The 13,727-nt window shown below is 52.2% G+C and overlaps 1 protein-coding gene across 5 annotated transcripts in view; it reads right to left on the bottom strand.

Moving 5' to 3' along the window:
* Nucleotides 1–6,520, bottom strand: part of LOC107652075 (zinc finger protein 471-like) — a 37,889-nt gene extending 31,369 nt beyond the window's left edge. Inside the window, exons 1-2 of one of the 5 annotated variants that reach the window (XM_056820407.1) lie at nucleotides 4,874–5,013; nucleotides 23–198 (exon numbers count right to left, since the gene is read on the bottom strand). In XM_056820407.1, the coding sequence (XP_056676385.1) occupies nucleotides 23–103 (81 nt within the window). In that variant the 5' untranslated portion in view covers nucleotides 104–198; nucleotides 4,874–5,013. The other 4 variants (XM_056820411.1, XM_056820410.1, XM_056820406.1 and 1 more) reach the window with 4 other exon arrangements.
* Between the last annotated feature and the right edge of the window lie 7,207 nt (nucleotides 6,521–13,727).

Below are 13,727 nucleotides of genomic sequence, written 5' to 3'. Positions count from 1 at the left end.
GGGATTTACCCAAACTCCTAACCTTGAAGGGTATCAGAGCCAGCACTGACGACCAGTCATTCAGGTTCCAATGGAATACTGACAAAGGCATTTTGTGAATCATGTTGTGAAGGACAAAACCTGGAGAAGTATCTTTGAAATGCTTTTCCCTGTGGAATCAGGGAGATGAGAAGTACTCTCTGGGTGAAGTATGAGATGCTGTGGAGGAGAAAGAGAGAAGATGATCTAAAATTCCTTCTCATCACAAGAGTCAGAGTTGATCTGATAAGAACAGTTTTTTGAAGAGTTTCTGAGAAGGTAGCATACTGTATAGTCTAAAGGAAAATATTACTAGTGATCAATGAGGAAAAAAAAACAAAGAAAAAGGAATTCTCTACTTAATTTCCTAAATGGCTGAAATATTCTTATCTAGATGAAAGCATGAAGAGGATTCCATAGAATTATAAGGATGCAGTCTCTGATTTCAGCTAAGTGAAGAAGAGCAGTCTTGTGTCAAACTGACTTTCCAGAACCACTGGGTATGATCGATCTGTCATAGCCAAAACATTCTGTCTTTGCTTTATGATGCATGCTATTTGTTACTGGAATGTAAAGTATAATATGTTGTTGATAGAGCTAACTCAAAAGAAAGACACTGACAGGGTAATGATTGAATTTGCAAGAGGCACCATTTCTTCATTTTAAATAATTTATTAACTGACTCTTCATTTCATGTGGTCAGTTGACCCTCTCCAAAATCCAAAAGGAAGAAAAACAGGTAAGACAAGCTAATATAATAAAAATGACAATCGTACCTACATTAATTTACTTATTCAGTGCCATCCCTATCAAACTACCAAAAAACTTTTTTAAAGAATTAGAAAAAAATTATAACAAAGTTCATCTGGAAGAAGGAAAATATCAAGAATATTAAGAGAACAAATGGAAAAAAAAAAGTGACTGATGGTGGCCTAGCAGTACCAGATCTTAAACTTCACTATAAAGCAGTAATCGTCAAAACAATATATAAATATCCTAAAATCCAAAGTTTAAAATCTTTTGGAGAAATTTTTCAGAAAAGAAACTTGCCAATATCCCAAATCAAGAAAGCAGATCTTTTGGAGAAGGTACCATAAGGTTACCTGCAGAAATCACACACTGCATCAAAAGATCCACAGTGAACTTTGGGATATAATGAATTGAACTGAAGGGAGTTGAACATACTTATTCTGAATGTAAACTCTTCTGCCAAGGGGGGATGCCCCCTAATTGGTATTTTGTCAATGCATCTATCAATAATTTTTTTCTTTCTCTTTTCTTTCCCTCTTATTGTTGTAAAGTACAACATGTTATACACCTCTAGCCAGAAGATCTTTAGAGATATAAACTAGTTATGTGAAATGAGGAGACTAGACATGTAAATCTGGGAGATTTCGACATGCTCATCTCCCAATAGAATCACAGGGGGAGATTGTATTAAGGGAATTTTATCCCCTCCCCTTCCTGGATTGTTGGCTGACTGCATCCTGTATTGCGTTCCTACATTGCGTGTTGTGTGATGTGGGGACAGGGAGGAATATAGGAAGGCTGTGGGACATGCTGAGGTCTCTCTACTTCCTTGAACATGGCACACGAGGCAGACAGGGAGCCACGCAGGAGGATCAACATGTGGTTTGACTTAGAGTAGAAAATTAAGACTTTAAGCCTTTATTTCTTTCTTTGTTTCAAATGATTGTTAATCAACTATGGAAAATAAGAACCTGGAGCTATTAATTTGAATCTAACAACAATATAGTACTGGCTAAGAAATAGAAGAGTAGGTAAATGGAATGAAGACTATGGGCAAATGACGTAAAAGAAAGAAAAATGACAGTTCTCTCCTCCAGCACAAGTCTTTTGTCTTCATCTCTCTCTTTCTCTGCCTCTTGTTCTTGTCCTTACCTCTCCCTCTCCCTCTCCCCTGGACATCCCCTGAGATCTCAGACTCATAAATAACCACTGAGGAGGGGGGATTAGGAGATCTCAACTCCTCCCTCATTACTTCATCACAGGAGAAGCAGGTCCTTGTCCATATAAGAAAAGTGTCAGTTCAAGCTTTCCCAGGCCTTGTGGCTGGCCCAGCACACTCTCAGGATATGCCAAGGTTCACCATGGTTTCCTAGTCCTTTTAGCTTAACAAATGAAGGGAGATTCTCCCTTAGTTTCATAACCGGGGAGGAAGAGGACAGCAAACAGGATCTAAGGTAGGCCTGTAACTATGAAAATCTGGGGATTGAAGGTCAAGAGAAGTAGTTAAGAGGCTGACGGAGGAATAACTGCCAAGGCAGTGGCCAGATCTGACAATATCATACTTCTTGGCAGGGCTCTTCGACTTTTCCAACCTGCTCCATGGAAAACACAGGGTAGACGTGGTCCTGGATATCCTTTCATTTCACCCCTTCCTGCCCCATTCCCTATTTTTCATCCTGGAACGCCCCATGGACATCCAGGGGAGAATAGTCTGCGGGAAGGTTGAGTTTCTAAGCATGCAAAAGCACAATTCCCCAGATGCTCAATATGGATAGGACTATTTTGGTAGATTTCTGATGACTCCAGTGCTGGAAGACTGAGCAGCAAATGACGGCCCCAGAGAGTGTTCAGCTGATGCCTTTTCCAGGTTGTCTCTGGGTTAAGCCTGATGTGTCAACGGCTGAGGTCCAAGATGAGTCACTGAGACACAAACAGGATATACAGACTCCAATGCCCGGTGGGAATGGGTCAGATATACTGCTGGTAATCTGGGAACGCTGCATTGTTACATCTTCATAAGCAGAAGGCCTAGAGCACACACGGGCTCCATTCCCAGCAGGGCGAGATAAGTATAAGGCCGAATTCAAATGCAGAGCACTGCTGGGCCTCTGCCCTCCCGTGACTCTGGGGGCTAAGAACGTTCTTGGCGAGGCAGGCTCACTGGGAACACAGAGTGTATCTCACGACGCAAAGGAGGTGCCTCTGGCCCACATAGATGGGATTTAACTGACGGGTCTGAATGAGCAAACCCGAGGTAGAGACTGAGGGTGGATCTCTCGTGGCCCTGCAGAGAACCTGGGCTGAGGAAGGTCTTGGTACACTGGATGGGTATGTGAAACTAGCCATTCCCTTCACCATCAAGTGTCTGAATCAGAGCCAGGACGAAGGAAGGAAAGGCAGAAGAGATGCCCCTTGGGGCTCAAGTGATCCTTCAGTGTCCTGGATATTAATGGGGTACCCAGAGGTGTCCCATAGAAGTTCAAGGCTAGAAATGAGATCACTGCTGGTGTGGAATCTCTATTCTGGTGGGTAACTATGTGAACTGGATTAAATTTACTACAACCCACAGAGATTCATAAACTAATCTACAGAAGCAATCATAGGTTTAACTCAGCACCTGGATGCAAGCAGTTGGGTGACACGGGATAATAGAATTGCCTCGGACATGACCCTTGGAAAGGAGGAGTTTGTGCTATGATGGGAGGATTGTGCTACGTGTATACACCTAACAATACATCCCCCGATGGCTGTCACAAGGGTGCTCAGAAAGCTAAGTGGTCTCTCAGAAGAACTGAAGAGACTTTGCCTTTCACCCAAATGTTTCTATTTATTTCTTAAACCTTCAAAGATACGGACTTAATCTCTTCTCTAACAGGTGTTTCATTCACATTATAAATTCTACCATACGAAGAAGCCATCATTTCTATCTCTTTTTGGATCAGACACATCTATATTTTTCTCTACTGCTGCCATGAGCAGAACGATGTTTAAAATGAGAGTAAAAAGGAGCGTGATGTAACTATGGTCAAGCGTCTAGAAAATGCACAATAGTTAAAGTGACTTTATAACACTTCCAAAGATAATGAACAGGAAAAACTTATTTCTAAACTGCATCAAAATAGAAACTTAAACATAGTACTGACCCGGGGGCAGCTGGGTAGCTCAGTGGATGGAGAGCCAGGCCTAGAGAGGGGAGGTCCTGGGTTCAAATCTGGCCTCAGCCACTTCCCAGCTGTGTGACCCTGGGCAAGTCACTTGACCCCCATGGCCTAGCCCTGACCACTCTTCTGCCTTGGAACCAATACACAGTATTGACTCCAAGATGGAAAGTGAGGGTTTAACAAAAAAAGAAAGAAAGAAATGTATTCAACTAGGAATGTCCAGGGTTCCAGAGCCTGTGGGGTGTGTTATTGATAAATGGGGCCCTGAAGCCATTTCCAATTCTTGAAAAAGTTTCAAAAAAATTAAAAAAGGTGAACAAGACTCTACAAAACCCTCGAGCATCAGCCAAAGGCAGCTCAATCAGTATATCCAGCCATGAACCAAAACAGGCCATTAACAGGAGGTGGATTTGAACTCAAAGGCCTGGCGAGGCTGACGCACTGCCTGACCCAGGAAGCAGCCCCATGGCGTGTCCTCTGGCCTGGAGGAGGAGCCTGGCTGGAGCCCTTCTCAGCAGACCTTCCAGCCTGCCCGCCTCACCCAGCGCTTTCCTTGGGCTAAAAACGCTCCAGCTGGGCCTCACCTGATCTCCCTCAAACTCCTTCCGAAGCCCCCCTGGCAGGCCTGACTGACCCGCCCAAGCCCGGGGCCTGGAGGGCAGGAGCAGAGCCTGTCCCTGGGCCACCCCGCTGAGGGAGGGGGGGGGTCACAGGGTGAGGGGGGCGAGGAAGGAATGGCAGCGCCTGGGCCTGACTGGTGGAAGCTGGGGGGCTCATCCAGGCAGGGGCTACCAAGGCTGGGAAAGCGTGGATGGGGGGCAGCCAGGGCGGACCCTGGAGCTCCCCCTGAGCACAAGCAGTGACGGCGCCCCTGGAGGCCTGGCAGGGACCCAGCTCTGAGTTCTGCTGGATTCCAGCCTGGCCGGGGGAGGGGCTGCACTCACCTGGGAGGGGGGCCTCGGGGCCCCCGGGGCCATTCCTCTGGCTGCGGGCTCTCTGCGGGGCCACCCTGGGGTCCTTCCGGGGGTGGCAGCCCGGAGCAGGGTGCGCCTGGGGGGCGGGCTCAGGAGGGCTCCCAGGCCCTCCCGCATCCCGTCACTGCACCCCCAGCTGCCTCCGGAGTCCGGGGCTGGCGGCCCCTTCTCTCTCCCCTGCGGAAGGGCAAAGCCCCGCCATGGCTCCGGGTGCAGTCAGAGGCCTGAAGCGGGCCCTTCCCAGTTTGTCCCTTTTCTATACTCAGAAACCGAGCCCTACAGAGACAGCCGCCGCCGCCCCCGCCCCCGCCCCCGCCCCGCCCCCAGCATTCACCCCCGGCTCCGGGCTCCAGTCCCGCCTCTCAGCTCAAAAACCCGGAACGGGCCCACCCGGGTCTGCCCCAGGAATTTGGGAAGAGAAAGTCTCAGCGGCACTGCAGGGAGCCCCGACGCCGCCCCTCCCCCCTCCCCCAACAAAGGTCCAAGAAGCACAGCTGTGCACCTTCCAACAGCTGAGCCCACCCGCAGGAGGTGCCCAGCAAGCCCGGAGGCGGCCACCGGGAGGAGGGGCCAAGACTAGGGAGGAATCAGGGAACCGGCATTCTGGGAAATGGAGTCCTGCCCAGGGGAGAGTCAAGACTTCTATGATGTCATGACAGGGCATTCTGGGAAATGAAGTCGTCCTGCCGGGGCTCCTGGCTGTAGAGGCTTGGTGGGGGAGGGATGTAAAGGAATTGTTCCCCACCCTGGGGGGCTGCAGCCTTCTCCTCCCAACCCCACTTGCCCTTCCTGACCTGCCAGCTGCTTCTTTAGGCTGGAAGCTGCCTAAGGCAAGAGCCTGGCACACAGTAGGTGCCTAATTAGTGTCTACTGATTGACTGACTGACTGACTGACCAATCCATGAATCTCTGCTCCCCAGGGCCGGGGGATATAGTGCTAGGATCCCCCCTTCTGACAGAGAAGGAAACTGCAGAAAGCAGCAGCTGACAGCCCAGGCCCCCCTCCCAGATTCCCCTCCTCCAGGGATCTCTCTGAACATCCTGCTGCTCCTGCTTTGCGAGGACCCCAGGGGCTCCCTCAAAGGAGGGGCCTGTCCTCTCCCCAGGGGGAAGAATGGGGTGACTCGGGGGCTGCCCTCTTGGGCCTGGAATCAAACGTGGCCTCGGACACTGCCCAGCAGGGGGAAGCCTGGCCAAGGCCCTCCCCAGCCTTTGCCTCAGTTTCCCCACTGTGGAATCCAGAGAATCAGAGCCTGAGCCCAGGGGCTGTGGGGAAGCTGGTCCAGAGGGGATCTGGGGGGAAACAGCTGCTTCCTCGGGGTCTCCTGGGCCTCTGGGTCAGCTGAGGAGGGTCTCCCTCAGCACCTCCCCCAGCCCACAAGGCCCAGAGACCCTTCAGAGGCCTGGGGGAGGCCCAGGAACCCCCTCCTGCCCTTGGGGAGGCCACAGAAGGCAGCAGCAGCCCCTGAGCCCAGACTCTGAGCCCTGATGGACAGAGGACAGTCTGGGGGTGTCTGTGTGTCTGTCTGCAGAGCTGCTGGGCTCAGGCTGCTCAGGCCTGGCTGCTTCTCCCCTCCTTTGGGGCTTTCTGGGCAGAGGCTGGGCGGCTTTGCCTCTCCTCATGCAGCCCACTGGACAGGGGAGGAAACTGAGGCAAGCAAGGTGAAGTGACTTGTCCAGGGTCCTGCAGGGGGAGAATTCAGGCCTCCCTGACTCCAGGCCCTGAGCTCTAGCAGGCCCTGAGGGGCTAAAGGCCCTGGGAGGGCTTCTCTCCCTGGAGGATTCTTCCTTTCCTGGTCTCAGGCCCGGGGCTGCTGCTCTGAATTCCTCTCTGCTGTCTCTGGGGCTCAGGAGGGGAGAATACACAGGCCTGGGCTGGGCATGGCCTGCCCTCCCCTGGGATGGGGACGTTGGGGGCCCCCCAGGCCCTTCCCTGGTCTCCAGACTCTCCTTCCAGGCTTTGGGCCTGTCCAGGCTGAGCTGGGAGGCAGCCCTAAAGGGAGGCCCAGAGGGGGAGGCAGCAGGGGGGGTCCAGCACCCTGGGGGGGCCCTTCGAGGCCTGCCAGGCCCCAGAAGGACCTCTTTCCTGCAGGCACCCCCCAGAAGCCTGGCTCTGCCCCTCCCCCAGCTCCCCCCTGGGTCTCATCCCAGCTGGGTTTCCCAGCCCGGACCTCCCCGACGAGCCCCGACTCCCCCGCCCCGCCACGGCCGCTGGGAAGAAAAAGGGCTTTTTGTGAGCCACGAAGGCCCTGCTGGGAGTCCCGCAGGGATTCCGCCATTGTGGAGCGCGATCTGGAGTGACGACGCTCAACGGGCTCGGAGAGCCTCCACAGGCTTCGGGCAGCGACACCACTCCGGGCTCTGCATCCCGGGCGAGGAAAAGGACGCATCCGGGGACAAAGCGCTCCGCTGCGGCTCGGGGTGGGGGTGAGAGGCCGGGCGGGAGGGTGTCTGCCCCTACGGGGGCCTGGAGGGGTCCGTCCGGCTCTCCTGGAGAGGGGATGCTGGGAGGAAGGACGAGCGGGAGGAATTCTGGGAAACCTGCCACGCCTGAGCCGGCCTGATGCAGTGTGATGGGAGCAGAACCCGCAGAACGTCCGCCACAGCCTCGATACCGTCCCGGGGAGGACCAGGGCCATGATGGAGCTGTTTGGGGCACTGCAATGGCCCAAACCATCGCACAGGAGTCGGGACAGAAAGGGCTGCCTGCTCCCGAGAAGGGCCGGTGGAGGCCGAGGATCCTCCGCGTCACTCGCGTTCTTCCCGTTTCTTCCACAAGGGGGCGGAGGTGGGAACAGATGCCCAGCCATGGCCAGGAGGGGTGGTGAGCCCAGTGCGGGGAGGGAAAGGATTCAGGGCTCCGCATTCTTTTTCAGAGTTCTGGAGCTGGAGTCGGGAAGACCCGAGTTCCAACCTCAGATGCTTCCTGGCTGTGTGACCCTGGACAAGTCATTGAATGTATGCTTGCCTCAGTTTCCCCTCCTATGAAATGGGAATACCTCCATCCCAGGGTTCTGGGGAGAGCCAATGAAATAATCATTGGACATCCCTTGGCACAATAACTGGCACATGATTAGTGCTGTATAAATGCTAGCGATTATTATCAATATGATCACGATTAATGCTGGGGAATTAGCAGCGAGCACCCATGCAGTGGGAGAATAGAGAGGCTAAGGAACCATTTTCTTCAACTGTGAAAGAAAAATACTGAGGAATAACATTATGTGGGGCAGTGAGGGGGATCAATGGTTAGAAAGCCTGGCCTGCAAAAAAGGAGGTCCTGGGTTCAAATCTAGACTCAGACTGCCTTGCTGTGTGACCCTGGGCAAGTCACTTCACCACAATTGCCTCTCCCTTACTGCTCTTAGGTCTTGGATCGGATGCTCGGTAGTGATTTTAAGACAGAAATAAGGCTGTAAAAAAGAAATAAGGCGATCAACAATGTCTAAATTATAAAGGGTTTTGGCCCCACGTGCTCTTGTGTGTACAACTCGCGGGGCACCTTCCGCCCTCTGGTCAGAGCTGGTCTGGGCGTTTCCGTGTCAGGGAAGGAGAATGTGGAACATAAAACAATGAGGTGTTTCTTGTCCCCTCCAGATAGGGAGTGCCACGAAGATGAGCATCCCAATAAGGAGAGGGATCGTCGCCTCCCCACAGTATCACCTTCCTGGATATCGAAGAACCTCTGGGAACGGCTCTGGCCTTCGGGGCGCCTTTCTTCTCTGTGTTGCCAGCTCTGATTCTTGGGGTGTTTCTGAAGATCCCCCCTAGTGAAAGCCAATAACCGGCCCTCAGCTACACTCTCCTCGTCTTCCTCACCTTGTTTCCTCTGCTCCTGGCTCTTCCTTGGTGGCCCCACTGCAGCCACCTGCCTCCTCCAAGACACGACATTTGGGCTTGTGTTCACTGGGGCTGTTTCTTCCGCTTTAGCCCAAAGCCTTCTGGTCATTGTGGCCTCTGAGGCTGCAGCCCCAGGGAGCAGGAGTAAGAGATGGCTACCACCCGGAGCTCCCAGCAGCGCTGTGCTCCTTTGCTCTGGGGTCCAAGTGACTCCCTGTCCCGACACAGACACACATCCCCAACCTGATGAGATCCTCATTGCATGTAATGAGGGCTCCGTCCTGGGTTTCTACCGCGTCTTGGGCTACGTTGGACTCTTAGCCCTGGGGAGCTTCACGGTGGCTTTCCTGGCAGGAGCCGGCCCGACACCATCAATGAAGCCAAGTTCATTCGTTTCTGCCCTGTGTGGGCCTCCTTCCTGCCCACCTACCAGAGCACCAAGGGCAAAGCCGTGGTGGTGGGGGAGATCTTCTCCATCCTGGCCTCCGGTGCTGGCTTACTGGGCTGCATCTTCATTCCCAAGTGTTGGGTGATCTTGCTGAGGCCAGATGGGAACACCCAGAAGTGCGGGAAGAATGTCAGAGCGCCAGAGGGGAAAGGCCAAGCCTGTGAGTTCCTCATTCAGCACAAGGCATATTTCAGCAAAGCTTGCCAGAGGGGCCATCTACCCTTAGTAATGGCATGGCCTGAGGTCACGAATGCCTCCATAATGCCAAATGTGCCAAAAATAACTGGCCAAAGGAGCCAAGCAGTAGGAGGAAGAGGCATTCCTGACCATCTTAAGGGAATTATGGGATTTGTTATGGTTCGTTCCCATAACAAACACTGGGGCATCCGCAGAAGGGGCAGGCATAAGGACCCACTCTTCACGTAAGCCCGGACATTTTCCATGATGCTAAGATAGACTCAGTCCCAGCAGCTCCCCATTTATTATTTGTGGGATCCCTCTCCTGGAATATGGTAAGGATTTTTCCATCGGTCAGCCACTTTCCATTCTCAGCCTTGATTGTGCCCTTGCACCTGCCATAGATGAACTATTTGAACATAATGTGGTTGACTTTCATGAAGGCATCATTGATGGCCTCAATGTCTATTGCTGTGGTGTTGAAAGCATCCAAACTAGCCAAATCCATTGCTGATGACCTTCACCGTCATGTCTCAGCAATGTGACTACAACAGTGGCTCATGGCACTGAGCTTGGAGGAAGAGCAGAGCGCCAGTGATTTCTGGATAAAAGGAGAGCAATACATACTTCCAGTTTCCTCAATGCCGATTCATCCTGGTTAGGAAGCCGGCCCTAGCATCCTGCCTGGAATCCTGGCTTCAGTGTCACCATGACTCCAACTCCTTGGAAGTTCAATGGTGATGACCCCTTGAACGTTAAACTGGGAAGAACAAATGAGACAAAAAAGAAATAGAAACACCCCTGGACAATTTCTCAAAGCCATGGGATAAAAGGAGAGAGAAGAGGGAAACTATTTCTTCTTTCCATTTCAATTCACGGCACCTTCAATGGGGATGAATTACAACTGATCTTCGTCCTCTGGAAATAATGGGAAAGATACTGACTCTCTCAGTTTGGCATGGAGGCAGCTGGGTGGCTTAGTGGATGGAGAGCCAAGCTTAGAGATGGGAGGTCCTAGGTCCAAATCTGGCCTAAGACACTTCCTAGCTCATTGCCTAGCCCTTACCACATTGTGGCCTTGGAACCAATACACAATCTTAATTCCAAGACAGAAGGTAAGGGTTTAAATTAAAAAATAAAAAACAAAAATGACAAAGCATGCTCTGGCTACTCAGCCAGTCAAAGGAGGCTACTTCCACTTGTATCAGGGGAGAATTCAGGATGCAGGGTGCCTCCATGTTAGGTGGTTTCTATCAAATCCACTTCTTGGACTCATTAGGACCCATCACCTTTTAGGAGAAAGCACAAAGATCTCTCAATAAAGGCCAATATTCCCGTCCCAGGCAGCTGGGATCAAAGGGTCTCCATGGCCGCCACTTCTTACTACAAGGCTCTGAGCTCTAGCATTCCTTCAGGGCAGTTTCCAGGGAGAGAGAACTTAGGGCCATCTCCCAGGTGGGAAAGCTGCATCCCAGGGCGGCCTCCATGCTCATTACCAGAGAAGGAAAAAGGGTCAAAACTTGTCTTTGTCATAATACATGAATTTTCATAGCTCTCAACAAGAGTGCTGTGGCCATTCTACTCAAAGCCTCTCTCAAACCCGCAAGAGCCTGTTCTTTCTTTTCCCATTCTTCTGTCTCTATTTCTGTTTTTCTTCTTATACAGAGCTGGCCTCCTTATAAGCTGACTCTCTGTGTGGGTTCTGCCCCAACACCTGGCCCTCACATTCCAGTCTTTCTTCACCCGACAAGTAAAAATTGCTCACTTTATCTTCTGCAACCCTCTCCCCCCGGGCGGAGGAATTCTTCCCCTCTCATGGCTCCTGATTGTTTGAAGTGATCTCTCATCTCTCAGGCCCGCATCCTGAGGAATGAGTCCTGCTCCTCGGGGAGAGATTCTGGTCCTTCTTGTCCACCCTGTCTGTGGCAAGGACTGAGGGTCTGAGGAAGCGTCTCCTAATCACGCATTCAGCAGGTACAGACGTCTTGGGGTGTTCAAAGGAGGGGCTGAATAATGAGCTCCTCAAAAGATTTGTTCAACTGCCTGAGCAAGATCGGGGTCTCTGGTCATTCGAGAGGGCCGCTGACCTCCCTGTGACTTCATATGGGTGATGCCTGTCTGACCGATAAACTGGCACAATCAATGAACGGAGACTTCCGACCCCAAATCCATCTCAAGACATTTCAGTATAAGAGCAGGAAGCCCCGGAGGCCGTGTGCGCAGCCCTGTTGGCCCCACTTCTCAGCCCAGCAGATCCCTCCCAGCTCCTGCCTTCCTCTACTCTTCCCTGAATATCAGTTTGAATGAAAAAGGAGGCCCCTACAGTGTCTGTGTCCTCTACTGTCTTTCCTAGGTCACGTGTGCTCCAAGGAGGAATCCTCACAGCAAAGCCAGCATTTCCACAGGACTGAAGGCTCGCACAGCGTCTTACATTCTCTCACAGAATCCACCCCCAACCCTGAGAGGCAGCTGCTCTCAACACCCCATTGTAGACAGGGAAGACCAGAGAGAAGCAGGTTAAGTGACTGGCCCAGGGCCACTGAGATGGTCATGGTGAAGCCCTGAGCATGGTACCTGGAACCCAGGAAGTCTTCTCTAAATGTTTGCTCAGCTTGGAGATGGAGTCCAACCCCCTCCTTGGTCTGGAAGAGATGTGAACCCCTCTGAAGGTGGGAGAGTGGAGGAAGGACCTGCCTGGGGAGGAGGAACAGTGTAGAGGGAGGGGGCAGCTCCCTGAGGATAGGGGCAAAGGGGGCCTGCGGATGCACTCAGAGGAGCTCCAGGGTAGGGGAGAGAGTGGGACACATGGCAGGGGCTGAGGGGAGAAAGGGCAAGGACAGGGAGTCTGGTGAGGGGACCATGAGGAGGTGGGAAAAGCAGAGATATCAGGGAGAGGGCCAGCAGGTCACCCCAAACCCTCCCCTCCTCTGGCTCAGCCCCTGACCCCAGGCTGCTGGTCACTGCCTTGGAGTCTGCTCCTTCCTGGTCCTGAGCAGCCCTGCCCAGCTTAGCCCTTTGTCCACACTCTCCTTTTAGAGCCCAACTTCATTCTATCTCTCTTCTCTCCCAGTTTCAGGAAGCATTTTTGTATGTTTTATTCCACAGGAAAGAAATCATCACAGCCAGCATTTCTAGGGCCCTCAGGGATTCATCACTAGCACCTTGCTGAGTAGATGCAAAAATGGGGAAAGTGAGGCAAAGATGAAATGACTCTTCCAAGGTCACATAGCCACCAAGTATCTCAGGGGCGATTCCAACTTGGATCTTGATTCAATCCGTGTTTCCCTTCTAGGGGTTTAGATGCAGTCCCTGAGGACTCCAATTCACTCTTCCTAGTGCAGCAGGGGTTAACCCTGGAAGGGATGTTGGATGTCACCTGGGCTGACTCCTGTGTTTCACAGAACACACTGAGGCCCCAGAAGAGACAGACATGTGTCAGAGGCAGAATCTGAACCCAGGGCCTCTGAAAGAATCCCTCATGGGGAAAAGCAGGGAGGGGAATGCCTGGCCTTCAGGATGACCAGCCACCTCCTTTCCTCCCTCAACAGAGGACCTCAGAGGGGATCTAGGATGAGCCACTTCCTGTGTGATTGTGCCTCAGGATCCCACCCAGGAGGCTGGACTGGGAGGGCTGAGAGAGGAGGGAATGAGGAGGCAGAGGGGAGAGGATGGGGAAGGGGTCTGGACCTTTGCTGCCTAGAAATCATTGAGGAGATTCTTCCTCATGCCCAGGCCAGAGCTAAGGAAAACACAAACAGCACAGCTACATCCATCCCAAAGTAAGACATTCCCTGTGCTCAGCAGCTGAGCTTCCAGAGATGAGAGGTATCGAGGGAGCTTTGGGTGGGAAAAGTTCTTGGTCAAGAGATGGGGAAGGGGCTATCAAGGCAGAGACTGACATCCCTCATCAGGGCCAGGATCAAGGTGGTTTGTTCTTAGTTGTGAGCTGATCTGGAGAAAAGAGAGAAAGGGCTGGAGGGCAAAGGAAGCCCAAACCAGTACTGGGCTGGGGAGGATGGGTGGCAGAAAGGTCCCGAGAGTGGCGAATGAAGTGATGGTTCCTGAGACTTTCCTGCACCAGTGACTTCGGAGATGTGGACACTAGGGAGCCCTGCAGAGTCTCAGGAAGCCAAGGCTGTGGGTAGGACTTCTCTGTAGTTACTTGTCTTCCTAGGTTTGATTAATTTAAGAGAAGACACTTTGCCCTCTGTCTAAAATCCAGGGGGGGGGGCGGGGGGGGAGGAAAGAGGGAGAGACACAAAGACAGACAGAAGGACAAGAGACAGAGAGAGAGACCAGAGGCAGAAAAAGAGAGATAAAGAAAAGAAACGGAAAAACAAGAAACAGAAGAGAGAAAAA

This window comes from Monodelphis domestica, chromosome 3 (genome assembly GCF_027887165.1).
Source record: "Monodelphis domestica isolate mMonDom1 chromosome 3, mMonDom1.pri, whole genome shotgun sequence".
NCBI lineage: Eukaryota > Metazoa > Chordata > Mammalia > Didelphimorphia > Didelphidae > Monodelphis > Monodelphis domestica.
The sequence above is the reverse complement of the archived record's forward strand: the minus strand, read 5'-3'. Positions and strand labels throughout refer to the sequence as shown.